The sequence below is a fragment of the Sturnus vulgaris genome, chromosome 1 (genome assembly GCF_052056855.1).
Source record: "Sturnus vulgaris isolate bStuVul1 chromosome 1, bStuVul1.hap1, whole genome shotgun sequence".
In the NCBI taxonomy this organism is placed as follows: Eukaryota; Metazoa; Chordata; class Aves; order Passeriformes; family Sturnidae; genus Sturnus; species Sturnus vulgaris.
The window spans coordinates 156276911-156303381 of NC_142243.1; the positions used below are offsets into that span (position 1 = coordinate 156276911).

The 26471-nt window shown below is 66.0% G+C and overlaps 2 protein-coding genes across 5 annotated transcripts in view; both read left to right on the forward strand.

Moving 5' to 3' along the window:
* PLEC (plectin) overlaps positions 1-6761 on the forward strand; it is a 47002-nt gene extending 40241 nt beyond the window's left edge. Inside the window, 1 exon segment of the mRNA XM_088180725.1 lies at positions 274-6761. Within this exon segment, the coding sequence (XP_088036851.1) occupies positions 274-6597 (6324 nt within the window). The 3' untranslated portion in view covers positions 6598-6761.
* Positions 6762-7264: 503 nt separating this feature from the next.
* The window catches only part of LOC106862917 (microtubule-actin cross-linking factor 1, isoforms 6/7), a 43839-nt gene continuing 24632 nt past the window's right edge, over positions 7265-26471 (forward strand). For 3 of the 4 annotated variants that reach the window (XM_088180737.1, XM_088180752.1, XM_088180744.1), the window contains exons 1-16: positions 19581-20114; positions 20551-20715; positions 20824-20975; positions 21255-21414; positions 21489-21573; positions 22012-22253; positions 22497-22616; positions 22702-22803; positions 22887-23105; positions 23738-23941; positions 24044-24275; positions 24377-24603; positions 24708-24830; positions 25343-25444; positions 25588-25689; positions 25807-25947. In XM_088180737.1, coding sequence (XP_088036863.1) covers positions 19590-20114; positions 20551-20715; positions 20824-20975; positions 21255-21414; positions 21489-21573; positions 22012-22253; positions 22497-22616; positions 22702-22803; positions 22887-23105; positions 23738-23941; positions 24044-24275; positions 24377-24603; positions 24708-24830; positions 25343-25444; positions 25588-25689; positions 25807-25947 — 2901 coding nt within the window. In that variant the 5' untranslated portion in view covers positions 19581-19589. Of the gene's footprint in view, positions 7860-14425; positions 14506-15468; positions 15590-19580; positions 20115-20550; positions 20716-20823; positions 20976-21254; positions 21415-21488; positions 21574-22011; positions 22254-22496; positions 22617-22701; positions 22804-22886; positions 23106-23737; positions 23942-24043; positions 24276-24376; positions 24604-24707; positions 24831-25342; positions 25445-25587; positions 25690-25806; positions 25948-26471 lie in introns of those variants that run through there. The other variant, XM_088180761.1, reaches the window with a different exon arrangement.

Genomic DNA, 26471 nt, shown 5'->3' on the forward strand with positions numbered 1-26471 from the left:
CCGTGGCACATCCTGCCGTGTTCCTGTCTGTGCCCAGCTCCCACCCTTCGTGCCGGGGGCTCCCTTGTGTCCTTCCCCTGCTCATCCTGCCCCGTGTGGTGTGTGGCTCCCTAACCCCGGCTCTGCTCCTTAACTCTTACCTGATGTAGGGAGTGTGTGGGTGACTCTGTGCCTCCGTGGCACCCCTGCTGCCCGCCCCTCTGCCTCAGCCCACCCTCAGTCCCCCACTGCCCTCCTGGGTGTCTGACCGCACTGTTCTCTCTCCCGCCCCAGATGCAGGTGGCCCAGCAGGCTCAGCTCCGTCAGGAGACGCAGCTCCTCCAGCAGAGCTTCCTGACGGAGAAAGATGCCCTGCTGCAGAAGGAGAAGTTCATCGAGGAGGAGAAATCGAAGCTGGAGAAGCTCTTTAAGGATGAGGTGAACAAAGCCCAGAACCTGAAGGCAGAGCAGGAGCGGCAGCAGCAGGAGATGGAGCGGGAGAAGCAGCAGTTGAAAGCTATGTTAGACGAAGCCAAGAAGCACCAGAAGGAAGCTGAGGAAAACGTCCGGCACAAGCAGGAGGAGCTGCAGCAGCTGGAGAGGCAGCGACAGCAGCAGGAGAAACTTCTGGAAGAAGAGAACAAGAAGCTGAGGGAGAGGCTGGAGCAGATGCAGGAGGAATACAAGGCTGCCCTGGCCCAGAGACGGGAGATCATGATCCAGACAGACGACCTGCCCGGGGAGGCGGTTACGACAACGCAGCTGCTGGACATCAAGGCTGTGCCCAACGGCCGGGATGCAATGGACGGCTTAGCCCAGAACGGGGAGCCGGAGTTCGCCTTTGACGGCATCCGGCAGAAGGTGTCAGCAGAGAAGCTGGCTGATGCCGGCATTCTGAGCAGGGAGAACTTGGACAAGTTGGCCAAGGGTGTTGTGAGCGTGGGCGAGCTCTCTCAGAGGGAGGATGTCAAGAAGTACCTGCAGGGCAAGAGCAGCATTGCCGGCCTGCTGATCAAACCCTCCAACCAGAAGATGAGCATCTACGAGGCCATGAAGAAGAAGCTGCTCAGCCCGGGCACGGCGCTGGTGCTCCTGGAGGCACAGGCTGCTTCTGGCTTCATCATTGACCCCGTGCGCAACGCGAGGCTCTCGGTGAACGAGGCGGTGCGGGAGGGAGTGATCGGGCCGGAGCTGCACAACAAGATGCTGTCGGCCGAGCGCGCCGTCACCGGCTATAAGGACCCGTACACGGGTGACAAGATCTCCCTGTTCCAGGCCATGCAGAAGGATCTCATCGTCAGGGACCACGGCATCCGCCTGCTCGAGGCCCAGATCGCCACGGGCGGCATCATCGACCCCGTGCACAGCCACCGCCTGCCCGTGGAGGCCGCCTACAAGCGGGGCTACTTCGATGAGGAGATGAATCAGGTCCTGTCTGACCCCACTGATGACACCAAGGGCTTCTTCGACCCCAACACTCAGGAGAACCTGACGTACCTGCAGCTCATGGAGCGGTGCGTGACTGACCCGGACACGGGGCTGTGCCTCCTGCCCCTCACTGACCAAGCAGCCAAAGCTGGAGAGCTGGTCTACACTGACAAGGAAGCCAAGGACGTCTTCAAGAAGGCCACAGTGACAGCGCCGTTCGGCAAGTTCCAAGGGAAGACGATGACCATCTGGGAGCTCATCAACTCTGAATACTTCACCGAGGACCAAAGGCGGGACCTGATCCAGCAGTACAGGACTGGCAAGATCACGGTGGAGAAGATCATCAGGATCGTCATCACGGTTGTGGAGGAAAGCGAGAAAAAGAGCCAGATGTGCTTTGAGGGCCTGCGGGGCCCCGTGCCCGCTGCCGAGCTGCTCGAGAGCAAGATCATCAACAAGGACCTCTACAACCAGCTGCACCAGGGCAAGAAATCCGTAAAGGACGTGGCAGAGATGGAGTCCGTGCGGCAGTACCTGAAGGGCACGGATGCCATCGCCGGCGTCCTGGTGGAGTCTACGGGCCAGAAGCTCAGCTTCTACGAGGCCCTGAAGAGAAGCCTGCTGAAGCCAGAGGTTGCCCTGTCCCTGCTGGAGGCACAAGCTGCCACCGGCTACATCATCGACCCTGTGGGTAACAAGCTCTTCTCTGTGGATGAGGCAGTGAAGGCCGAGGTGGTGGGGCCAGAGTTCCACGAGAAGCTGCTGTCGGCAGAGAAGGCGGTGACTGGCTACAAGGATCCCTACACAGGTCAGACGGTTTCCCTCTACCAAGCACTCCAGAAGGGGCTCATCCCCACCGACACCGGGCTCCGGCTGCTGGACGTCCAGCTCGCCACTGGTGGCATCATCGACCCTGTCAACAGCCACCGGCTCCCGCTTGAGGTCGCCTACAAGCGCGGCTACTTCGACCCAGAGATAAACCAGGCTCTGGCCGAGTTCCGAGACGATGCCAAGGCTTTCTACTGTCCCAACACCCAGGAACACCTCGCCTATGCCCAGCTGCAGAAGACTTGCCACCGTGACAAGCAGACTGGGCTGTGCCTGCTGCCCCTCTCCGACCAGGCGATCCAGTCCCAGCAGGAGGAGGTCTACACCGACAGCCAGGCCAAGGAGTGCTTCGACAAAGCCACCATAGAGGTCCCGGTGGGCAGCATGAAGGGCCAGACAATGACCATCTGGGAACTGATCCACTCCGAATACTTCACCGAGGAGCACAGGCGGGAGCTGCTCCGGCAGTACAAGACCGGCAAAGTGACAATCGAGAAGATCATCAAGATTGTGATCACCATCATCGAGGAGGCAGAGACCAAGAAGCAGGAGAAGCTGACGTTCAGTGGTCTGCGGGCACCGGTGCCAGCCAGCGAGCTGCTGGAGTCCTGCATCATCAGCAAAACGCAGTACGAGCAGCTGAAGGAAGGCAAGAAATCGGTGAAGGACCTCTCCGAGACCGACGTGGTGAGGAGATTCCTGCATGGCAGCGACTGCATTGCTGGTGTCTATGTGGAGGCCACCAAGGAGAAGCTGAACATCTACGAGGCCATGAAGAGGAACCTGCTGAGGCCCAGCACTGCCGTGGTCCTCCTGGAGGCCCAGGCTGCCACTGGGTTCTTGATCGACCCCGTGAAGAACCGCAAGCTGTACGTCAACGAGGCGGTGAAGGCTGGCATCGTGGGGCCTGAGCTGCACGAGAAGCTGCTGTCGGCTGAGAAGGCTGTCACGGGGTACAAGGATCCCTACTCGGGCGACACCATCTCCCTGTTCCAGGCCATGAAGAAAGGGCTGATCGTCAGGGAGCACGGCATCCGCCTGCTCGAGGCCCAGATCGCCACGGGCGGCATCATCGACCCCGTGCACAGCCACCGCCTGCCCGTGGAGGTGGCCTACAAGCGGGGCTACTTCGATGAGGAGATGAACCGGACTCTCTCCGACCCCACTGATGACACCAAGGGCTTTTTCGACCCCAACACTCAGGAGAACCTCACCTACGTGCAGCTGAAGGAGAGGTGCATCGAGGATCCCGAGACCGGCCTGTACCTGCTGCCTCTGCGGGAGCCTGAGAAGCCGAAGGTGGTGGAAACCACTCACGTGTACTCAGAGGCAGAGACGCGGAAGGTGTTTGAGGAGACACAGGTGGACATCCCCGTGGGCAGCCGGGCAGGCTCCTCCATGTCGCTGTGGGAGATCATGCACTCGGACCTGCTGCCCGAGGAGCAGCGTAAGCATCTCATGGAGGAGTTCCAGTCGGGCCGTGTGTCCAAGGAGCGCATGATCATCATCATCATCGAGATCATTGAGAAGACCGAGATCATCCGGCAGCAGAATCTCACGTCCTATGACTACATCCGGCGCCGCATCACAGCCGAGGACCTCTACGAGGCCAAGATTATCTCACAGGAGATCTACAACCTGCTGAAGCAGGGCTCCAAGACCTTCCGGGAGCTGCTGGACGTGGAGACTGTCTGGAAGTACCTTTATGGGTCGGGCTGCGTGGCTGGCATCTACATCCCGTCCTCCAAGCAGACGCTCAGTGTCTACCAGGCGCTGAAGAAGGGGCTGATCAGCCCCGAGGTGGCCCGCTCCCTCCTGGAGGCCCAGGCAGCCACCGGCTTCATGATCGACCCCGTAAAGAATGAAATGCTGACGGTGGATGAGGCAGTCAGGAAGGGCCTGGTGGGGCCGGAGATCCACGACCGGCTGCTGTCGGCAGAGAGGGCTGTGACCGGCTACAGAGACCCATACAGCGAGCAGAAGATCTCCCTCTTCCAGGCCATGAAGAAGGATCTCATTCCCAGCGAAGAGGCCCTCAAGCTCCTGGACGCCCAGATCGCCACCGGTGGCGTAATCGACCCTCACCTGGGCTTCCACCTGCCCCTGGAGGTGGCCTACCAGCGCGGCTTCATCAACAAGGAGACGTACGACATGCTGTCGGAGCCCAGCGAGGTGCGCAGCTACGTGGACCCCTCCACGGACGAGAAGCTCAGCTACACGCAGCTGCTGAAGCGCTGCCGCAAGGACGAGAGCTCCAGGCTCCTCCTGCTCCCGCTCTGCGACACGCGGAAGCTCACCTTCCGGGGGCTGAGGAAGCAGATCACCGTGGAGGAGCTGGTCCTTTCGCAGGTGATGGATGAAGCCACAGCCCAGCGCCTCCAGGAGGGCCTCACCTCTATCGAGGAGGTCTCTCAGAACCTCAAGAAGTTCCTGGAGGGCACCAGCTGCATCGCTGGCGTCTTCGTGGACTCCACCAAGGAGCGTCTGTCCATCTACCAGGCCATGAAGAAGGGCATCATCCGGCCCGGCACTGCCTTCGAGCTCCTGGAGGCGCAGGCGGCCACGGGCTACGTGATTGACCCCATCAAGGGCCTCAAGCTGACGGTGGAGGAAGCCGTGCGCATGGGCATCGTGGGCCCCGAGTTCAAGGACAAGCTGCTCTCTGCCGAGCGGGCCGTCACCGGCTACCGGGACCCCTACACCGGGAAGCTCATCTCGCTCTTCCAGGCTATGAAGAAGGGCCTGATCCTGAAGGACCACGGGATCCGCTTGCTGGAGGCCCAGATCGCCACGGGAGGCATCATCGACCCCGAGGAGAGCCACCGCCTGCCCGTGGAGGTGGCCTACAAGAGGGGCCTCTTCGACGAGGAGATGAACGAGATCCTGCTGGACCCCAGCGACGACACCAAGGGCTTCTTCGACCCCAACACCGAGGAGAACCTCACCTACCTGCAGCTCATGGAGCGGTGCATCACGGACCCAGAGACTGGCCTCTGCCTCCTGCCTCTGAAGGAGAAGAAGCGGGAGAGGAAGACGTCGTCCAAATCCTCCGTCCGCAAGCGCCGCGTGGTGATCGTCGACCCGGAGACAGGCAAGGAGATGTCCGTGTACGAAGCCTATCGCAAGGGCCTCATTGACCACCAGACTTACCTGGAGCTGTCAGAGCAGGAGTGCGAGTGGGAGGAGATCACCACCTCCTCCTCCGACGGCGTGGTGAAGTCAATGATCATCGACAGGCGCTCGGGGCGCCAGTACGACATCGACGATGCCATTGGCAAGGGCCTGATCGACCAGTCGGCCCTGGACCAGTACCGCTCGGGCACCCTCTCCATCACCGAGTTTGCCGACATGCTCTCGGGCAACATGGGTGGCTTCCGGTCGCGGTCGTCCTCAGTTGGATCCTCCTCGTCCTACACCGTCAGCCCAGCCCTGTCGCGGACCCAGATCTCCATGTGGACTGACCCGACCGAAGAGACCGGGCCGGTGGCCGGCATCCTGGACACGGACACTCTGGAGAAGGTGTCCATCACGGAGGCCATGCGCCGCAACCTGGTGGACAACATCACAGGGCAGCGGCTGCTGGAGGCCCAGGCCTGCACCGGCGGCATCATCGACCCCAACACCGGTGACAAATGCACCGTCGCCGACGCGGTCGCCAAGGGCCTGGTCGACAAGATCATGGTGGACCGCATCAACCTGGCGCAGAAAGCCTTCTACGGCTTCGAGGACCCGCGGACCAAGACGAAGATGTCGGCGGCGCAGGCGCTGAAGAAGGGCTGGCTGTACTACGAGGCCGGGCAGCGGTTCCTGGAGGTGCAGTACTTGACAGGGGGCCTGATCGAGCCCGACGCCCCGGGCCGCGTCTCCCTGGACGAGGCGCTGCAGAAGGGCACCATTGACGCGCGGACTGCCCAGAAGCTGCGCGATGTCAACACCTACTCCAAGTACCTCACCTGCCCCAAGACCAAGCTCAAGATCTCCTACAAGGACGCCATGGACCGGAGCATGATCGAGGATGGGACCGGCCTGCGGCTGCTGGAGGCCTCCTCGCAGTCCAGCAAGGGCTACTACAGTCCCTACAACATCAGCAGCGCCGGCTCCGCCTCCGGCTCGCGCTCGGGCTCTCGCACCGGCTCCCGCTCAGGCTCCCGGCGCGGCAGCTTCGACGCCACCGGCTCCGGCTTCTCCATGACCTTCTCTTCCTCCTCCTACTCCTCCTCGAGTTTCGGGCGCAGATACGCGGGGGGTACCCAGGGCACCGTGGAGGTGGCTGCCCTCGCCCTGGCCGCATCCAGAAGCTGCGGGTGGGAGGCGAGCAGGGAGTGCCCCGGGGTGTGCGGGCCCCTGCTCCACGTGGCCTGAGAGCTGCCAGCCCCCCCCGAGGCGCCGCCTCACCCGCTCCGCATGTGGCAACGCTGCTGGCTAATCACTAGTATTTTTTTTAATTTTGAACCTCCACTCTTCTCCCAAAGCAGTGCCTCAAGTTTAACCAAAAAAGACAAGACTAATAAATTAATATATGCGAATGTGCTGACAGTGTTTGTATATTAAGAGACAAGAGAGAGAACACACACTACCCTCCCCACCCCGCGCCCTGGGAGCCGGGCACCGTTCCCGCTCCTGGCTGCGCCCATCCCGCCGCTGCTCGCACACGGCGCGGCCGAGCCGGACACCAGGAAAACAGTTCCCGGTTTGGATCTAACCACTTAGCACTCTTTTGTAATTAACCTGCCGGCTTCAGCCCCCGCGCCCCAAAGGAGGAGACTGCCTTGGCCCCGTGGTGCACCCACCCTGCTGCAGCCGACGTGCCAGAGGAGGACGGTGCGGGCTCCTCGGCACTGGACAGCCAGGCACGCCACACCAGCCCTGAAGCTGCTGCCCGGACCCCTTCCACGCGCCCTCGGTGCGGCGAGGAGGGGGCTCTGCGCCCCGGCCCCCGAGCTGCCCCATCTCCCATCCTCGTCCTCCTGGCACGTCCCCACCACCACCACCACCACCACGCCGCGGAGCCGGTGGCCCGACCGTAAGTGCCCGGTGCTTCCGCGCCACGCGGGGGGACCCTGCCTCCGCTCGCCACTGCGCCCGCCGAGGGGCCTCGCTGCGTGCCTGCCTCCGCCAGCCCGCCCGCTCACCCGTCCTCCGGGACGCGCCCGCCGCGGCCGGCCGGTCTGTCTGTCTGTCTCTCCGTGTATCTGGGAAGTGCTTCTGCTCGAGGTTGATTTCCTCACACTCCACGACCCGTTGGCAGGTGTCTGCCAGAGCCCGCGCCCCAGCCTGGGCACCCAGGACCCCCCCAGAGCCGCGGGGGCTTTCCTGACCCTCACAAAGGGTACAGGGTGGGCCATGGGATGCTGTAGCAGCCCGGCACACGCTCTTGTTAGAAATAGGCAGATTTCAGTGAAACAGCCTCCTTTTCCTTCTCCGCGCTCATTCCATGCCCTGGCTCTCCGTGTGCCGGCGCTAACGCGCTCTCTCTCTGGCAGACGTCTTTTTCCAGTCCCAACAAAGACCTCCCAGTGCCGCTGGGCGAGCTCCTGAGCTGGGTCTCCGACATCAGCAGGTCGTGGATGGGCTCGAGGGGAGCCCCGGAGGCGGCAGCAGCTGGGCCGTGCTCGCCGGCACAGGTAACGCCGAGCTCCCCGCTCTGTCCCGGTGCCACGGCGCGGCTCTGACGGCCGGGCTTCATTTCATGGGTTGTTCTCCCTGTCTCATCCCATCTTTTCTGTTCGCTTTGTTGTAGTGTGGCTGGATGTCCATACCACATCCCCTCATCGCCGCCGTGGAGCCCGTCCCCCGCCCTGAGGCCGGTGGGACCGCGCCTGAGGACACAGGGACCTTCTCCCTCACCCTATGCACTTGCCAGAGTCCCCAGCCAGAGACTGGGGCCACAGTGCCCGAGCAGCCAATGGCCCAAGAAGCACCCACAGGGTCACCTGGCCCCCACTCGCCCCACACGCTCCCTCCTCCCCGGGGGTGGCCTCCCAGCGTGGTGTCGGGCTCACTGCGGATCTCCAAAGCATCTCCTCCTTCCCACCCGCTCTCATCTGCCGCCTGTAAATCCAGTCATGTTACCCTCCGCCTCCGGTGTCATTATTGCTCTCATTACCCCGTTTGGCTTTGCATGAGGTGCCACTGCGCGCGGCTCCAGGACAGTCCCCGCTCCCGGGGCCCCCCACACCCCCACCGTCCCTCATGGGGGCACTGGGGGTCCGTGGATTACCCGAACACATCTCTTCTTGGGGGCAAAAACACTAAACTTGTACATACGGCCGAGTGTCTGTGAAAGGAGCAGCGCGGAGCCAGGGCTCGCCTGCAAGGGCAGTAAAGGAGAATCCTCTGAAAGCAGCCGGCAGCTCCGCGTGGTCTGTTCGCCCCTTGGCCTTGCCACCGTGCCCGTGGGCTCCTCCCGGCGCCTCCTGCAGCTTCGTGCCCTGGGCTCTGTGCGCTGCCGAGGTCGTGGTGAAGCGTGCCGGGGGGTCTGAGCAGCACCTGGTGCAGGTGCAGCACCTGAGCGCTGGGCCTGGGCGTGCCCTGGGTGCTGCCAGGCACAGAGCGGGGCCGCGGGGTCGTCCCCGGAGCTGCCCCACGCTGGTGGCACAGCTGGGAGCTCAGCGTGGCTCCAGCGCTGCGCCAGTGCCCCCCTGCTTTGGGGAGTGGGTGCCGCTGGTGCTGTGGGGGCTTCTGAGCATCGCTGTGTGAGGACAGAGCTGTCCCTCCGTCCTTGGGGCTCTGGGGACAGTGTCCTCCGTGGTGTTCCCGTGTGTGCTGCCAGTGCCGTGGCCTGTGCCCGGCGGGGCCGTGCTCTGGGCTCCCCCGTTCTGGGCAGTTGGGGGTCCATGGCAGCGAGGCTGAGGGGTGTGAGGTTAAACCTCCGGCTGCTCTCAGGCACCCAACTTGGCGGGTTGGTTTTTTTTTCAACAGCTTAAAAAGCCATGGCAAGAAGCAACGGCATAAAAGCAAGTGCCAAAAGCAATACCAAAACCACCAGCTCTCCCTAATGCACGTTTTTATATAGAAACTTCTCTACAAACTAAAACACAAACTTAGACCACTACTTCTCAACCTCTTACAGTTCTAGTTTCTTAGTACACCAGACTACGTATAAACTGCACGTGCAGTTTATCTTGTTCTATCTAAAAACTGTAAGCAATATTCTCACTATAGCTTTATTATGTCTAAAACGATATTCTTTAAAACTTCCACAAACACACTCGTATCTCTTTCAACCTTTTCTAGAACATGTACTACTACACTAATATCTAAGACCCTTTACTCACTAAAAACACTTAAAACCCATTCTGCTTACTTACTTACTTGCTTGCTTATACTAAAACTTAAACTTATATCTCTATGTGTAAGTAGCTTAACATATCTCAATCTATCCAAAAGCTTTAATTCAGTCTTTACACTTTAATTTCTCTCTGAAAAATTCACAGAGACTCCTGACTTACTAACTCCAACACTGGGACTTCGGGGGGTTCAGGATGGCTCAGGGTGTGATGGCCTGGCTGGTAGGGCAGCAGCGATCAGGAGGGAAAGCCTGGCAAAGCCGGGCAGCAGCGATCAGGAGGGAAAGCCTGGCAAAGCCGGGCAGCAGAGATCAGAAAGGAAAGCCTGGCACACCTGGAGACGTCAGTGCGGCCACTGGCACAGGTGACTCCGGGGGGTGTGTCCAGCACAGGGACACAGGTGCCACCAGGCTGGGACTCCCCGAGCAGGAAGGATCATCCCAGAGCAGTGCCAGGAGAGCCAGAGCTGGCAGGACCTGGCAGGACCCGGCAGGACCCCGGCAATGCCCAGGGGCTGGTGGGGTCTCAGCCGGGGCAGGAGCAGCCAAGCGTGTCAGCAGCCCCGGCTGGGGAGGCCGGCACAGATGGCGGGGGCTGGGTGGGACGTTAATTGCTTTGTCCATCAGTAATTAACCGCAGCGTCCGTCTGTCCCCACCAGCAGTGGGAGATGTGGCCGTTAGGGCCGGGGGGACTCGGGGGGGGGGGTCACAGGCTGCTGCAGGCACTGGGGTGGGGGTCGGGAGAGGTCCCAGAACAGCAAGCCACTCCCGCAGGTGACACAAAGTGCTGGGGGCCCTGCCCCACCTCACTGCCCCCCCAGATATTCCTCGTGTCCCCCAGGTGTTCCCTGCCCCCCCCCCGACATTTCCTTGTGTCCCCCAGGTGTTCCCTGCCCCCCCCCCAGATATTCCTTGTGTCCCCCAGGTGTTCCCTGCCCCCCCCCCCCCCCCAAGATATTCCTTGCTTACTCCCCAAATTCCTGACTCCTCCCCCAGGGCCAGTAGCCTCTCCTAAAGCTCATGAGGCCACCAGGAGCCCTCTGGCCCATAGCCCAGTCCCACGTCACGGGCTGGAAGCCCCTCACACACCCCCCCCCCGACCCCGGCACTGGTGGGGTCCAACTCTGTTTCCTGGTGAGAAGAGCCCCCCCACTCCCATGGGACTCCCATCCACGTGGGGATCCTGTCCCCCACACCCCTGGGACCCTCCCCGCTGAGCCTGAGGCAGGGGGATCCCCCCGCAGTGCTGGGGGAAGGGGCGCAGGGGGGTGAGGAGGGGGATGCCCTGAGATCCAGGCTGCTCCAGGGGGGAGCCCCCCACTCTAACCCCACGCAGCACAGCGTCCCTTCTCCACGGACTCTGCATCACCCTGCGTTCCTCCACGCCGCCCCCCTGCCCCACTGATCCCCCCTGTCCCTCCCCAAGTCCCTCCAGCTGGGAGTGACCGGGCCAAACTCGTCACCATGGAGAACTCCGCGATGTTCCCCATTTTAATGCCCTGCCTGTCACCCTGCCCTGCTGCTGCTGCTGCGGGGGCTGGGGCTGGCCCTCCCCTCTGCCTGCAACTGAGGCTAGGCAGAGCAAAAGTAGTAAAACCGGAATTTATTGAAAGGATAAAATACGCCTTGGGCAGTGCCAGGGCTGCACCCGAACCAAATCCAAGATGAATCCTGGTCACGAGTTTTACACTTTCATAAGTTCTGGTTCATTTACATATTGGGGTCAATCATCCAACCACAGCTCCAGGCTACGAAGTCTCAGCCCCCCTGGATTGCTCCCTTTCCCCTCGCCATTGTTTTTGATTTTTGGGTACTGTCTGTTCTTGATTTTCCAGCTAGAAAGGAATTGTTTTGTCCAACCGCCCCGTGAAGAGAACTCACTGACACCTCACATGAAGTTCCCGAGTTACCCATTGAGCAGCAGAGATTCTGAAAAGCACAAAAGCTAAAACCCAAGGCATCAAAACGGTCCCTCAGCCCTGCGGTGGCACCTGAGGCCCCGAGCGCCCCGGGGGTGTCCCTGGCTCGGTGCCCTCGGGCTGTGAGTGGCAGCACCGCCCCGTCCTGGCCGTGCTCCCTCTCGTGGGACCCGTGGCCGCTGTCCCAGGCGTGGCCGCGGCGCTGCTGGCACCGAGCTCTGCCAGCTCCCTGTGCCCACCGCCCCGGGCGCTGCTGGCTCGGCCCCCGCCGCGCCGGGAACGCTCTGTACAGCTCAGTACAGCTCCTCCACAAAGACCGACCGGCCTCTCCCACGCCCCCCCCCCCCCCCCCGAACCTCCTCATGGCCGGGGACCCCCGAGACCCCCCCCCCGGCCGTGCCTGGGGCTCGGAGCCCGGCTGCACCGGCCAAGGGCGGCTGAGAGTCCTGGAAAGCGCGGAGCGAGCGGGGATGGTGCTGCCCCTGTGCCACCAGGCAGCCCCAGAGCGCGGGGCCAGGCTGGCAAAGGGAGGATGGCGGTGGTGCCGTGCGGGCAGAGCGGTGCGGGGACCTGTCAGCCCCGGGTCCGTTTGTCCCGGCTGTCGGGCAGCCCCGTGTCCGTTTGTCTCGGCTGTCAGACAGCCCCGTGTCCGTTTGTCTCGGCTGTCAGACAGCCCCGGGTCCGTTTGTCCCGGCTGTCAGGCAGTCCCGGGTCCGTTTGTCCCGGCTGTCAGACAGTCCCGGGTCCGTTTGTCCCGGCTGTCAGGCAGCCCCGTGTCCGTTTGTCCCGGCTCTCACGTCCCCGGGTGCAGTGTCCGGTGCCCGAGCCGGTTCTGGGGCTGCTCCGGACCGAGCCCACATCGCGCCAGGGCAGGCGGCGGCTGCGGGACCCTCACGGGCACCCAGCGGTACCAGTTTGGGGTTCGCTGCTCCTCGGGGTCTCTCGGCACGTCCCGCCCTGGCACCGTGTCGGGACAGGCTGGCAGCGACCATCGCGGCTCCATCCCCATCCCCATCCCCATCCCCATCCCCATCCCCATCCCCACCATTCCAGCTGGGTTTGAGCTGGAAAATCATTTCCCAGCGCGGACGCTGCTGCCTCTTGCCCACCTGCGCTGGCATCCCCCACCTGCCCGGTTCCTGTGCCCAGCTCTGGCACTGGCACCACCGGCACGGGGCAGGAGGGCTGTGGGACCACCCGTGACTGCCCTGCAGCTGCCACGAGCCTCGGTGGCCCCAGCGGTGCCATCCCGCTCCTCCCTGGACACTGAGCTGGCCCCGGGCAGGAGGAAGCCGGGTGGGTGGCACAGGTGCCAGTGCTGGGGCAGGTGGCCACGCCGTGGGTCCGTGGGCTGGTTGGGGCCCTGCTGGTGGCATCGTGACAGCAGTGAGCGCACGTCCCCAGTGCCAGCAGCGTCCCCAGAGTGGCTCTGACGGGACTGAGCCCTGCTGGCACTCCTGACCGCGAGGAATTGCAGCGGCACCGGCACCCAGCACCTGCCTGCTGCCTCCTCCCCTCACCAGGGAATTCTCAGCCGCTCCTGACCAGAGCCTGGCTCAGGATTTTCTGCACCAGACACGTCCCAGGCACTCCCCTCGTGCTGCAGCTCCTTGTGTCACCTCCCCCGGGTCCACCCATGGCAGCAGCGCCGAGCCACTCCTGCGCCTCGGGGGCTTTTTTCCAGCCCACATTTTTCTCCCGTTTACTCAGCCCCTGTTTATCTCCCTTTTATCTCACATTTTAGCTCACATTTTCCTCCCGTTTATCCAGCCCACATTCCGTGGCTCTTTCCCCTGGTACAACATCCTGGAGATGTGCTCGTGTCCTTGCTCACGTCTCGGGCCCATCTCCATCTTTGTGGCCTCACTGTGGCTTTGCCCCGTTTCCCTCAGAGGATGCTGCGGTGTCTCCCCCTCCTTGTGCTCAGCCAGGTGACTTAACTTAATTAATCACCAGGATTAGCAAACAGTTAATTACAGTTAATTACACCTCCCGGGCTGCATAAGCAGCCTTGGTGTGATCCCTCCTGCCAGTCCCACTCTCCACTGGATGTGAAGCTACAGCTGCCTGCTCACGCCCCTTGTCCGTGCCCGTGCCAGGCCATGGCTGGTTTGGCGATCTTGCTGCTTGCCCGGTATTTTCCCCGGTGTGTTTTGGAGAAGTGGCTGCACTTGCAGCACCTGAGACACCAATGCCCCATGCCAGTGCAGTGGGGTTGCCGTGGGTCGGTTTTTGCCGTGGGTCAGTGGGGTTTCAATGGGTCAGTTTTTGCCGTGGGTCAGTGGGGTTTCAATAGGTCAGTTTTTACCTTGGGTCACTTTGCCGTGGGTCAGTTTTTGCCGTGGGTCAGTGAGGTTTCCGTGGATCAGTTTTTGCCGTGGGTCAGTGGGGTTTCCATGGGTCAGTTTTTGCCGTGGGTCAGTTTTTGCCGTGGGTCAGTGGGGTTTCCGTGGGTCAGTTTTTGCCGTGGGTCAGTGAGGTTTCCGTGGATCAGTTTTTGCCGTGGGTCAGTGGGGTTTCCGTGGGTCAGTTTTTGCCGTGGGTCACTTTGCCGTGGGTCAGTGAGGTTTCCATGGGTCAGTTTTTGCCGTGGGTCAGTGGGGTTTCCATGGGTCAGTTTTTGCCGTGGGTCAGTCTGGCCTCACCCAGGGGCTGGACCGTGGCTCTGCAGTGCCCAGAGCCGCTGCGGGGACCCCAGGGACCAGGTGGACACCGAGGGGCAGCAGGGCGAGGCCTGGGAGTGATCCCGGCTGGAAAATCGAGGAATTCTCAGCACGGGAATGCAGAGGAGCTGGAGCTGCGCTGGTTCTGGCTGCGGCCCAGGACGGACGTGGGGGATCCCGGCCAGGGGAGCTGTGGCGGGGTTCTGCTGTCCCTGGGGTGCCCCAGCAGCGCTGCAGAGCTCCCCAGGGCCGGTGTGGAGCCTTGTCCCCTGCCAGGACCTGGGGTCCTGTTCCCACCCGCCCTCTGCTCTGCTCGCAGGTGCAGCGCCCTGTGAGGGACACCGGGATCGCTGGAGAGAGCGAGGAGGGGTCACCGTGGGACAGCGAGGGGACGGAGAGGTACGGGCACCTCTGGGCACCTCTGGGCACCGCTGGGCAGTGCCCGGCGAGCCGTACCTGGTTGTGACACCTGGCGGAGGAGTTGCTTAACACCCTGCAGAGCCCCAGGGCCTTCCATGGGGTGGGGAGGGCGTGGATAGGCTGAGATGGGATGAGCACAGGTGGGCACATTTAGGTACAGATGGGTACAGGTGTGGTTCTAACTCTCTTGGTGCCGGTAGGGAGCAAGCCTGGAGCTCAGGTGGGGACAGCGTCCGTGTGGGGGTCAGGGGGGGACAGTGACCATGGGGGGCTCAGGGTGGGGACAGCGTCCGTGTAGGGGTCAGGGGGGACAGTGACCATGGGGGGCTGGGGGGGGGACAGTGACCGTGTAGGGGTCAGGGGGGACAGTGACCATGGGGGGCTGGGGGGGGACAGTGACCATGGGGGGCTCAGGGTGGGGACAGTGACCATGGGGGGCTCAGAGTGGGGACAGTGACCATGGGGGGCTCAGGGGGGACAGTGACTGTGGGGGTCGGGGGGGGACAGTGACCGTGTAGGGGTCAGGGGGGACAGTGACGATGGGGGGCTCAGAGGGGGAACAGTGACCATGGGGGGCTCAGGGGGGAACAGTGACCATGGGGGGCTCAGAGGGGGAACAGTGACCATGGGGAGCTCGGGGGGGAACAGTGACCGTGTAGGGGTCAGGGTGGGGACAGTGACCATGGGGGGCTCGGGGGGGGGACAGTGACCATGGGGGACTCGGGGGGGGACAGTGACCATGTGGGGCTCAGGGGGGACAGTGACTGTGGGGGTCGGGGGGGGACAGTGACCGTGTAGGGGTCAGGGGGGACAGTGACCATGGGGGGCTCAGAGGGGGAACAGTGACCATGGGGGGCTCGGGGGGGGACAGTGACCATGGGGAGCTCGGGGGGGACAGTGACCGTGTCCCCCACACCCCTCGTGTCTCTGCTCCCTCCCCAGGGCCCGCCTGCGCTCCGAGCAGAGATTGGAGCTGCAGGAGCAGCTGCTCGCCCTGCGGACGTGGCTGGACGCCCTGGAGAAGCGGCTGCTGGCACTGCCAGAGCCTGGCACCGCCCTGCAGGTAATGCCCGGCCCTGGGGTGTGACTGGGCCGTGCAGAACCGGGCAGGACCAGCCCACATCTGCACCGAGGTTTTGGTCCTTGGAAGGGAGGAACGCATCTGGCCACAGCTGGCTGGGGGAGCTTTCAGCACAGCCCCGCGGCGTCACTCAGGTCTCCAGCTCCCAAACCCAACATTGCTGCTGCTTTGGAGCTCCGTGGTACCAGGGCCTTGGAGCCCTGCTGGCCACAGGGCCACCACCTGCACCAGGCTCAGCCACAGCTCGTGGCACTGCTGCCTGGGCACGGGGAGAGCGGCCGAACACCGGGGATGTGAGGGATGCAGAGCTGGACACGGGGTGTCCCCCTGTGCTCCCTGTGCTCCCCGTCCCTGCTGTCCCCCTGTCCCTGTGTCCCCTGTGTCCCCTGCCCGGGCACGGAGCCGCAGCGGTGGCAGATCACCGGGGGCTGCCGCTCGCCCCCTCCTCGCCGCCCCTCGCCGGCTCCTTTTGTTCTGGGCCTGGCCGGCACACGGGCTCCCTGGGCACACATGACGGCACAAACTGAAAGGCCCATTCATGCCGGCCCCGGCGCACACAAAGCCGAGGCCGCGCAGGAACCCACCCAGCTCCTGGGATCTGAGGCTGTGCATTCCAGCCGCCCGCTCCCTGCTCGGTGCCCCGCGCCGGGCTCCTGTGCCCGGGGCGCCCGTGCCACCCCGAGCCCGGTACCTGTGGCTGCGGAGCGTGCCGGGCGAGCTGCCGGCGGCCCCGGGGCAGGGAGGTGACGCGAGTGGGTGTTCTGCAAAATCCGCATCCTCTCCCCGTGCCACGTTCTGCCTGGCAGGGCTCTGTGGGTGCTCTGGGGTGCCCGGGGTACCGGGGGGGGCTCGGCCCCGCGCTGGGTGCGGGGTGCCGGCAGCGCCAGGCTGCGGAGCCGTGCGGGAGGGTGCGGGAAGATGCTGCAGAGCTGCTGCAGGACGGTGCGGAGCCAGCCAGGCCCTGGCAGATGCAAATTCCCGGCAGCGTCTCTGGCAGCAGACAAAGCCCCCGGCCCCGCCGCTCCCACGAGACCCCAGGGAGCCCCATCCATCAGCGCGGCCGACGCGCCCGCAGCGGCCCCCCGGCTCCCGGGGCCCAGCGAGGGGGCTCTGGGGGGCAGGACCCCCGCCCTGGGGGGCTCTCGGTGCCTGGGGGGCCGCAGTTCTGGAGCTGAGCCGGGGCAGGGTGGGGCTGGGGCTCGCCCCACGGACAGAGTGGGGCAGCCCCCGGCTGGGCACCTCCCGCTGCCCCCTGGTCCCTCAGCACCCGAGGTGGCAGCGAGGGGGTTCTGGAGACCCAGGCCTGCAGCAGCCTGGCTCTCAGGGTGGGCTTCACTTCAGCATCTCAGCATCCCGGCCCGGCCCAGCCCTGCTCCACTGAGCTCCCCGGGCTGGGGTCCCCCGCACCCAAAAATCCCCAGAGAACGGGGCTGAGCCCTTCAGTGACCTCAGCATCCACTGCCTGGGAGGCAAGAGCAGGGCTGGGGGGGAACCCCAGAGCTGGAGGGGGTGTGGGGCTGTGACACCGGGGGGCTGTGACACCGGGGGGCTGTGACACCGTGGGCTGTGACACCGGGGGGCTGTGACACCGTGGGCTGTGCTGTCCCGGGGCTCAGTGAGGCACCACAGCCTGCGCTGGTGCCGGTGTCGGCACAGGTGCCAGTGTTAGTACCGGCACCGCTGTGGTGCTGGAGCAGTTGCTGGTGCCGGTGCCGATGTGGTTGCTGGTGCTGGTACCGGTGCGGTTGGTGATGCTAATGTCGGTGCAGGTGCTGAGGCAGGTGCAGGGACAGCAGCAGGTGCCGGTGAGAGCACGGAGCTGGAGCAGGTGCCGGTGTCATTGCCGGTGTCGGTGTCGGTCCAGGCTCCGATGTTAGTGCTGGTGCCGGTGCCAGTCCAGGTGCTGGTGGCAGAGCTGGTGTCGGTCCAGATGCCGTGGTAGTGCCGGTGCCGCTGTTAGTGCTGGTGTCGGTGCCGGTCCAGGTGCCGCTGTTGGTGCCGGTGCTGATGTCGGTGCAGGTGTCGGTGCCGGGGCCAGTGGTGGCCGCGGGCTGTCGCCCCCCCGGGCGGCGCGGGGCGGGCGGTGGGCCGGCGCCGCCCCTCCCCCGCGGGATGGCTGCGGGGCCCCGGGGGTTTCCCCGGTAACGGCGGCGCTCGGCTCCCGGAGGGTTAACGGGGGCGGCGGAGTGTCCGGGGTCAGAGCAGCCCCGCCGGGCCGCTGCCGGTGCCGGGCTCTCGGCCCGGTGCCCCCCGCGCTCCCCCCCGCGCCGCGGGCGCGCCGCACAAAGGCTGCGGGGCCGGGGCGGCGGTAACGGGGACCGAGCCTCCCCCCGGCACGGGAACGGCCGCCCCGGCGCCCCCGGCCCGGCCCCATGGACGCCCGAAGCCGCCGAGGGGTGAGTGCGGGGCGGGGGCTCCGGGGGTGCGGGGACGGCGGCGCCGGGCGGGGTCCGTGTCCCGCAGCCTCCCCCCCCCCCCCGCCCTGGGGTGGGTGGTGCGGGTCGGGGTCTCCCCAGGTCACGCCTCGCCGTGTCCCACCCACCCACCCGTGCAGCCCCTGACACGTGGGGGGGTGCGATGGGATCCCGACCCTGCCGGGGCTGGGGGTGCGGGGGTCGTGGGGGGCTCAGGGCACGGTGCCCACGCCAGGGCCACGGCCGAGCTGGGTGCGTGTGGGGTGCGGGGGCGCTCCCCACGCGTGTGCGGGGCTGCTACAGGTGTGTGTGGTGTCACGGCTGAGGCAGGGTCGGGCCTTGAGCCCCCTCCCCTCCCCAGCCGAGCAGGGCTGCGAGAGTGGGGTGGGAGTGAGTGTGTGTGTGTGTGTGTGTGTGTGTTTGCACACGTGTCTGTGTGTGTGTGTGTGTTTGTACACGTGTGCGTGTGTACACCTGTTTGTGTGTACACGTGTGCGTACGTTTGAACGTGTGCGTGTGTTTTATGTCTGTGTGTATTTACGTGTGTTTGTGTGTTTCGGTGTACACACGTGTGTGTCTGTGTGTTTTTATGTGTGGTTTGTGTGTGTTCGTGTGGTTTCTGTGCGTTTGTGTCTATGTATGTTTGTGTGTTTACGAGTTTCTGTGTGTTTGTGTGTTTGCACACGTGTGTTTGTGCGTGTTTGTGTGGTTTCTGTGTGTTTGTGTGTTTGCAGAGGTGTGTTTGTGCGTGTTTGTGTGGTTTCTGTGTGTTTGTGTGTTTGCACACGTGTGTTTGTGTGTGGTTTCTGTGTGTTTGTGTGTTTGTGTGTGTTTGTGTGGTTTCTGTGTGTTTGCACACGTGTGTTTGTGTGGTTTCTGTGTGTTTGTGTGCACACACGTGCCCAGGGCCGGGTCTGAGCCCGGGGGCAGCAGCGCTGGGGAGGGGAAGGGAGGGGAGGGGGCTGTGCCGGGGGAGGGTCCTGCCGGGTCACGCCGGGGATTTATGGCTGCGGCAGCGCTTGCAGGCTGGGGGAGGCCCCCTGCGTGTCCCCTGCGTGTCCCCTCCCTGTCCCCTCCCTGTCCCCTGCCTGTCCCCCGTCCCTCCCCTGCGTGTCCCCGCGGGCAGATGCTCCTCTCTCGCCGCTCCTCGTTAATCCAACGGCACAAGGCGATGCCGGGCGGGAGCATCTGTCTCTCCCCCCGCGAGACGAGCAGGACAGACACCCTGGGCACTGCCGGGGGGGTCCCTCGGGGTCCCCTTCCTCCGCCAGGCCCCGGTGACAGCCAGTGTCCCATCGCCGTGTCCCGGTACCCTTTGCCGGGGGGGCAGGACCCCCAACACCGGCAGAGCAGCGGAGTGAGGGTCCTGGGGGTCCCGGATCCTCAACATCGACAGCACCGCGGAGTGAGGGGGTCGGTCGGGGGGTCGGTCAGGGGGTTCTGGACCCCCAACACCGGCAGAGCAGCGGAGTGAGGGGGTCGATCTGGGGGTCGGTCCGGGGGTCCGCGGTGACCCCGCTAACGCGGATCCCCTGCTCCTTGCAGGCCGGGATTTGAGGCGGGGGCCCATGGGGAACTCGGTGAGTCGGCCCAGCTGCCTGGGCGAGAAGAGCCGGCGGCCGGAGCAGCTCCTGCGGGAGCCGGGGCTGGACGCGGGGCAGCCCCCGGCCGAAAGCGTGGCCGAGGCGTGGCCGGGGCTGCTGGACAAGGCGCCGGTGCCGCTGGAGAACGGCTGGAGCCCGGGGCCCGGCGCCACGCACAGCCCGGTGCTGAGGCGCAGCCAGTCCGAGGTGGCCGTGCAGAACGGGGCTGCGGCCGGACTTGCCGTGAGGGCGCAGGTGGGGGGCGCAGCCTGGACCCCTCCCCGAGCCAGCGCTCCCCGCAGCGCCTGGTCCTGGAAACCTGTGACCACGCGCGAGGTGACGGAGGTGACCGAGGTGACCGAGACCATCGTGACCGAGATCGTGGAGGTGACCGAGTACCCGGCGGGTGAGAAGGGCGGCGAGCCCGTGGTCACCCGGACGGTCACCGTGCTGACGGAGTGCGTGGGGGAGCTCGCTGCTGCTGCTGCTGGACACGCGGACGCCGCTGAGGTGACCGACGGCCAGAGAGCCTCGCTGGGAGGTCGCCGTGCCAGGCCCTGTGCCCTCTTTTCTCCACAGCGAGTCTTGACCCTCGTGTGCCTTGGCCAGGGCTCGTGTGGAGTCGCCGTCTGTGCCCGGGTGTGGGGCTGGGCCGGTGGCACCCCTCGTGCTGGGCACCCAGCCTGGTTCCCTGGCACCCAGCTCCCTTCCCTCAGCTTTGGCTGGTGGGGGCCATGGGCCTGGAGGGGTCCAAGCAGCACAGGGTGTGCAGCCCCCGCTTTGGGAAGGGTGCCAGGGAACGGCTGCACAGGGTCCCAGTGTCACCGGTGTCACCTCAGGGAGAGGGCGTGGTGTGGGGGCTGCCACCCAGCCCCACGGCTGCCGCCCAGCCCCACGGCTGCCGCCCAGCCCCACGGCTGCACGGCTCAGCCACCTCTCCCCACAGGTGTCCTCACGGGCTGTCCCTGTCCCAGAGGAGGCAGCGGAGCGGGGCCAGGAGACGCTGGAGCGGCTGCTGGCCTGGGTGGCCGACATGGAGGAGCTGGTGAGCAACCAGAAGCCGCCGTCGGCCGAGGCCAAGGTGGTGAAGGCGCAGCTGGAGGAGCAGAAGGTCAGCGGGGCCAGCCCACCCACGCGTGTCCTGCCCGGGGATTAGGGGGCCCAGGTGGGAGGGGGGCACGGGGGTCCCCAGCTCAGCGCCGTGTCCCCGGCCCCGCAGCTCCTGAAGCGCCTGCTGGAGGAACGGAGGCCGCGAGTGGAGCTCGTCCTGCAGGACAGACTGACGGCACAGGGCGCTGGCGCCGAGGGCGGCGCCGGCCTCTGCAGCCTCGGGGAGAGGTGGGACAAGCTGATGCAGGAGGCTGAAGCCAGGTGGGTCAGGGGCCAGGCCCTCACAGCCAGACTGGCACCCCCACCCTGCTGGCACGGGCTCTGCCCGCTGCTGTCCCCCCCCGTGCCACCCCGATGTCCCTGTGCTCTGCCGCTGGTGCCACCACGGTGGAGGGACCGTCCCCGTGGTGTGGGGACACCGGCCCTGCTGTGACCCTCCAGGGCAGTTTGGGGCACGCTGGTGAGGGGCAGGAGGGGTTTCCTGGCTGGCACCTCTGTCTCGGGCACACCTGCCCGGCTCACCCGGCCCTGCTGGCACAGGTACGGCTGCCTGGAGCGCATCCTGCCCGCAGCCCAGCGCTTCCAGGGGGCCGTGGACGCCTTCCAGGAGTGGCTCGGTGCCACAGAGCGGCAGCTGGCCCAGCTGTGGCGCGCTGACGGCTGCGTGGGCCGCGTGCAGGAAGCCCACCAGCAGACCCAGGTGGGCACGGGGTGGCCACGGGATGGCCACGGGGTGGCCACGGGCACCCGTGTCATCGCTGGTCACCGCTGCAGGCACTGTGTGAGGAGATCCGCGGGCGGCTGGCAGAGCTGGATGGCGCCCTGGAGAGCGGGCAGCGGGTCCTGGAGATGGTGACAGGCGAGTGGCAACGGCTGGGGGTGGTGGCCACGGGGCCAGGACCGCGGGGGTGGGGATGGGATGGGCACAGGCAGTGGCCAGCAGCCAGGGCCAGCAAGGGGACCCCTGGGGATCCTTGGGGTGCGCTGTGCTGTGCTGAGAGGGGCACACAGCACCCCTGGGACGTGGAGGGAGCAGGCCACTGTGGGACAGGGTTCAGTGCTGGGGAGCTGGGTTTTACTCTCCAGAGCTGGGTTTTACTCTCCAGAGCTGGCTCTTACTGGCCAGACTTGGCTTTTACTGGCCAGAGCTGGGTCTGGGAGCAGCAGGAGCAGGGGTAGCAGAGGGGGAAGCTCAGGACACGGTGATGGTCACCTGGCTGGAAGCTGTCGGCGTGGCCAGTGCCGTGTCCAGGGATGCCAGCCCGGTGGCACCGATGCCAGTGTCACGCTGCCCCAGGGGAGGAGGCCCAGCTGACGCAGGAGAAGATGGAGTCACTGAGGATGCGGTACCTGATCGTGGCCCAGAGCAGCGCTGACACCGCCCACCGCCTGGGCCAGACCCTGGAGGCCTCGTCTCGCCTGGGCACGGCCCCTGAGGACCTGGCACTGTGGCTGAGCCGCATGGAGAAGGAACTGGGCGAGCTGGAGGGCCAGCAGGACGGCCAGGAGCCCTCAGTCACGGCCAGCGACAGGGAGAAGGTGTGGGACCCTGAGCCCCCTGCGCCCCTCCCCGTTCCCAGCAGCGCTGCCTGCAGGGTCGCTTTGGTCTGGGTGGGACGTGCTGGGCTGTGGCAGGGTCCCCGGGGATGTGCTGCGTGTCCCCAAGCAGCCCCTCCGGTGCATTCCCAGCCCCTCCGGTGCATTCCCAGCCTCCCCGGTGCATTCCCAGCTCCCCCGGTGCATTCCCAGCCTCCCCGGCTCACTCCTGTCCCTCCACTGCAGTTCGAGCAGGTCCTGCAGTCCCAGCTCGCCCGGGTGGCCGCGCTGGGCGAGCGGCTGGACGAGATCGGCCGCGTGCAGCTCGATGCCGAGGCTCTGGGCTCGCAGCTCTCCGAGCAGAAGGTGGGTCTGCAGCGCTGCCCGGGGGTGCCGGGGGTGCCACCTTGGCATCCCCAGGGCCTGGCACCCACCTCTGGCTCCTTTGCAGCTGCTCTCGGCCGAGATCCTGCACTGCCGGGGGCTGGTTGAGCGCCTGCTGGGCTTCTCGGAGCCGCTGCTGCGCTGCTGCCCCGAGCTCCGGCGGCTCCAGGTGAGCTGGGAGGGACCTGCCCGCGGCCGGCGGTGGCCGTGCCCGGTGTCCCCGGCCCTGCCGTGACTCCCGGTGTCCCGCAGCCGTCGGTGCAGGCGCTGCGGGAGCGCACGGAGCAGCTGGCCCTGCGCAGCGGAGCCTGTGGCGTGCAGCTGGAGCGCGCCCAGTCCCTGCTGGCGCAGTTCTCCGAGGCGCTGGAGGAGCTGCTGCCCTGGCTGGAGGAGACGCAGGCCCTGGGGGTGCAGCTCTCGCCCAACGCCATCAGCTACGAGGCCTTCAAGGAGCAGCAGGGGCTGCTGCAGGTGCGGGCGGGGCACAAGGGACTCGCTCGGTCAGGCTGCGGGATGGGGGTGGCATCGCCACGGGGGCCACCGGGCTGGGCCACCGGGCTGGGCCACCCGAGGAACGGGAGTGCTCTGGGAGCAGCAGCACACACACCCCTGTGGGGCACATCCCGCCCCAATCCATCCCTGGGGGGCACATCCCGCCCCAATCCATCCCTGTGGGGCACATCCCGCCCCAATCCATCCCTGTGGGGCACATCCCGCCCCAATCCATCCCTGTGGGGCACATCCCACCCCAATCCATCCCTGTGGGGCACATCCCGCCCCAATCCATCCCTGTGGGGCACATCCCGCCCCAATCCATCCCTGTGGGGCGCATCCCGCCCCAATCCATCCCTGTGGGGCACATCCCGCCCCAATCCATCCCTGTGGGGCACATCCCGCCCCAATCCATCCCTGTGGGGCACATCCCACCCCAATCCACCTCAAGGAGCGCATCCTACCCCAGTGAACCCAATGGGGCACATCCCACCCTAATGGGGCACATCCTACCCCAATCCACCCCATGGGGCCCATCCCACCCCAATGGGGCAATCCCACCCCATGGAGCCCATGCCCCCAACGCCCCCCTCGGCTCCTCCTCGCCCCAGAGCCTGCGCGAAGCCATCGCCGAGCACCGGCCGCTGCTGGGGAAGCTGCAGCGAGTGTCGGGGCAGCTGCTGGAGCTGAGCCCCGAGCACGGGGCCGCCTTCCAGCGGCGCTGGCAGCAGCTGGACGAGCAGTACGGCCTCATCCGGCAGCGGGTGCGCCAGGCAGCGGCTCTGCTGGAGGATGCCCTGCCGCGCTACAGCCAGGTACGGGGCTGGCACGGCCCTGGCACGGCCCTGGCACGGCTCTGGCACGGCCCTGGCACTGCCCGCCTGCGCCGTGCCCTCGAGTGACCGCTCTGTCCGCAGCTCTCGGAGCGCACGGAGGTGCTGCTGGAGTGCCTGGAGCGGCTGCAGGGCCGGCTGCAGTGCCAGCCCCCCGTCCGTGGGGACGCTGCCCACCTGAGGGAGCAGATCCGGGACAACAGCCTGGCACTGGGCGAGCTGGAGAAGCTCGGGGTGGCCCTGGAGGGCATCCGGGCACAGGGCGAGGAGCTGCTGGCCACCATGCAGGGGGTCAGCTCCGATGCTGCGGCCAGAGGTAACGCACGGAGGGGTGGGCAGTGCCCGGCTGGCAGCGATCGGGGCCCCGTGGGGCTGTGTGGGGCAGCACCCCGAGCCCGTGGCCGCTGTGCCCCGCAGGGATCCAGGAGCGCACGGCGCAGCTGCTGGCACAGTGGGGCTCCCTGCAGAGCCGCTGCCAGGAGCGGGAGCGCTGGCTCCGGGAGCTGCTGGCACTGGCAGAGCGCTTCTGGCACGGCCTGTCCGAGCTGGCCCTGGCACTCGGTGACACCCAGCAGCTCGTGCTGGGGCTGGAGGAGGCCGGGGGCGAGCCCGAGGCCATCCGTACCCGGCTGAGAACCATGCAGGTACGGCTGGGCAGGGCTGGGGGGGCACCTGACCCCCGTGTTCTGCTGTGCCCCCCTGACCCCCGTGTTCTGCTGTGCCCCCCTGACCCCCCGTGCCCTCCCAGGCCCTGCGGGAGGACATCGATGCCCTGCAGGGCGAGCTGGACACGCTGGGCACGCTGGGCGTGGAGCTCATGGCATCGTGCGGGGACCCCGACAAGCCGGACGTCACCAAGAGCCTGGACGATGTGAGTGGTACCGGGAGGGCCCTGGGGCTGCCTGTGGGGGTGGCACGTCCCCAGTGCCCAGCAGAGCCACTGAGGGGCACCCCTGACCCCACTCGGTGCCACCCGTGGCCCCACTCGGTGCCAGTGACCCGCACAGAGCTGCGCTGGTCCTGTGCCCGGGCACTGTCACAGTGTCACCCCTGTGGTGCCACCCCTGTGCCCTGGCACTGTCACAGTGTCACCCTTGTGGTGCCACCCCTGTGCCCGGGCACTGCCGCGGTGTCACCCTTGTGCCCTGGGTGTCTCTGACCCCCCATCTCTGGATGTCCCTGCGGTGCCACCTCTGTGCCTCGGACACCACCCTGACCCTATTGCCCCCCAAACCCTGCACCACGGGGGCCCTGCTGACCCACCCTGACCCCTCATCCTGTCCCCCCCCGTGCCCCGTGGCACCGCTGACCCCCTGCCCACCGTGCCCACCCCACATCCTGTCCCCCTGACCCCCTGGCACCCCTGACCCCCCGTGCCCGCAGCTCTACTCGTCCTGGCACAGCCTGAGCCGGGCATGGACGGAGCGGAACGGGCACCTGGAGGAGCAGCTGCAGGCGGCCCTCAGCTACCAGGACACCATGCAGGTGGGCACCGGGCAGGTGGGCACCGGGCAGGTGGGCACCTGGGGCACTGCCCCACCCAGAGGCTGTGCCACCTTGCTCGGGGGAGGAGGGGACACCGCGGTGCCCCCCCCCCAACCCCCGCTGTCCTCCCTGGCTGTGCCCAGCGGCTGCTGGAGTGGCTGGACACGGCCGAGCTGCGCATGGCAGAGGAATTCCTGCTCGGGGGGGACCTGGACGTGGTGCAGCAGCAGCTGGCAGAGCTCAAGGTGCCACCGTGGGCCACCCGGGGTGCCGTGGGGTTCCAGGGGGTGCCATTGGGTGCCATGGAACCCCGTCCCGGTGGGTGGCACCAGGGTCACCAACCCCCCCCCGGCACCTGGCAGGAGTTCAAGCGGGAGCTGTACCAGTGCAAGGTGGACGTGGAGAGCCTGCGGCACCTGGGGGGCACCGGGCACCCCCCGGGCACGCTCAGCGACTTCCGGCAGCGCTGGGACCACCTGGAGGAGGAGATCGTGAGCCGGCAGGTGGGCACGGGGGGGCAATGGGAGGGCACTGGTTGGGCACTGGGATGGCACTGGGAGGATGCCCAGGGCTGTGAGGGCACTGGGATGGTACTGGGTTGGCATTGGTGGGCACTGGGTACTCTGTGAGCACTGGGATGGCACTGGGAGCACACTGGGGTGGCACTGGTGGGCACTGGGGTGGCACTGGAGGGCACTGGACTCTCCGTGAGCACTGGTGGTTACTGGTGGGAACTGGGATGGCACTGGGAGCACACTGGGATGGCACTGGTGGGCACTGGGATGGCACTGGTGGGCACTGGACTCTCCATGAGCACTGGGATGGCACTGGGAGCACACTGGGGTGGCACTGGTGGGCACTGGGATGGCACTGGGAGCACACTGGGATGGCACTGGTGGGCACTGGGATGGCACTGAGGTGGCACTGGGGTGGCACTGGTGGGCACTGGGGTGGCACTGGGATGGCACTGGACTCTCCGTGAGCACTGGTGGTTACTGGTGGGCCCTGGGCTCTGTCCGAGCTCCCA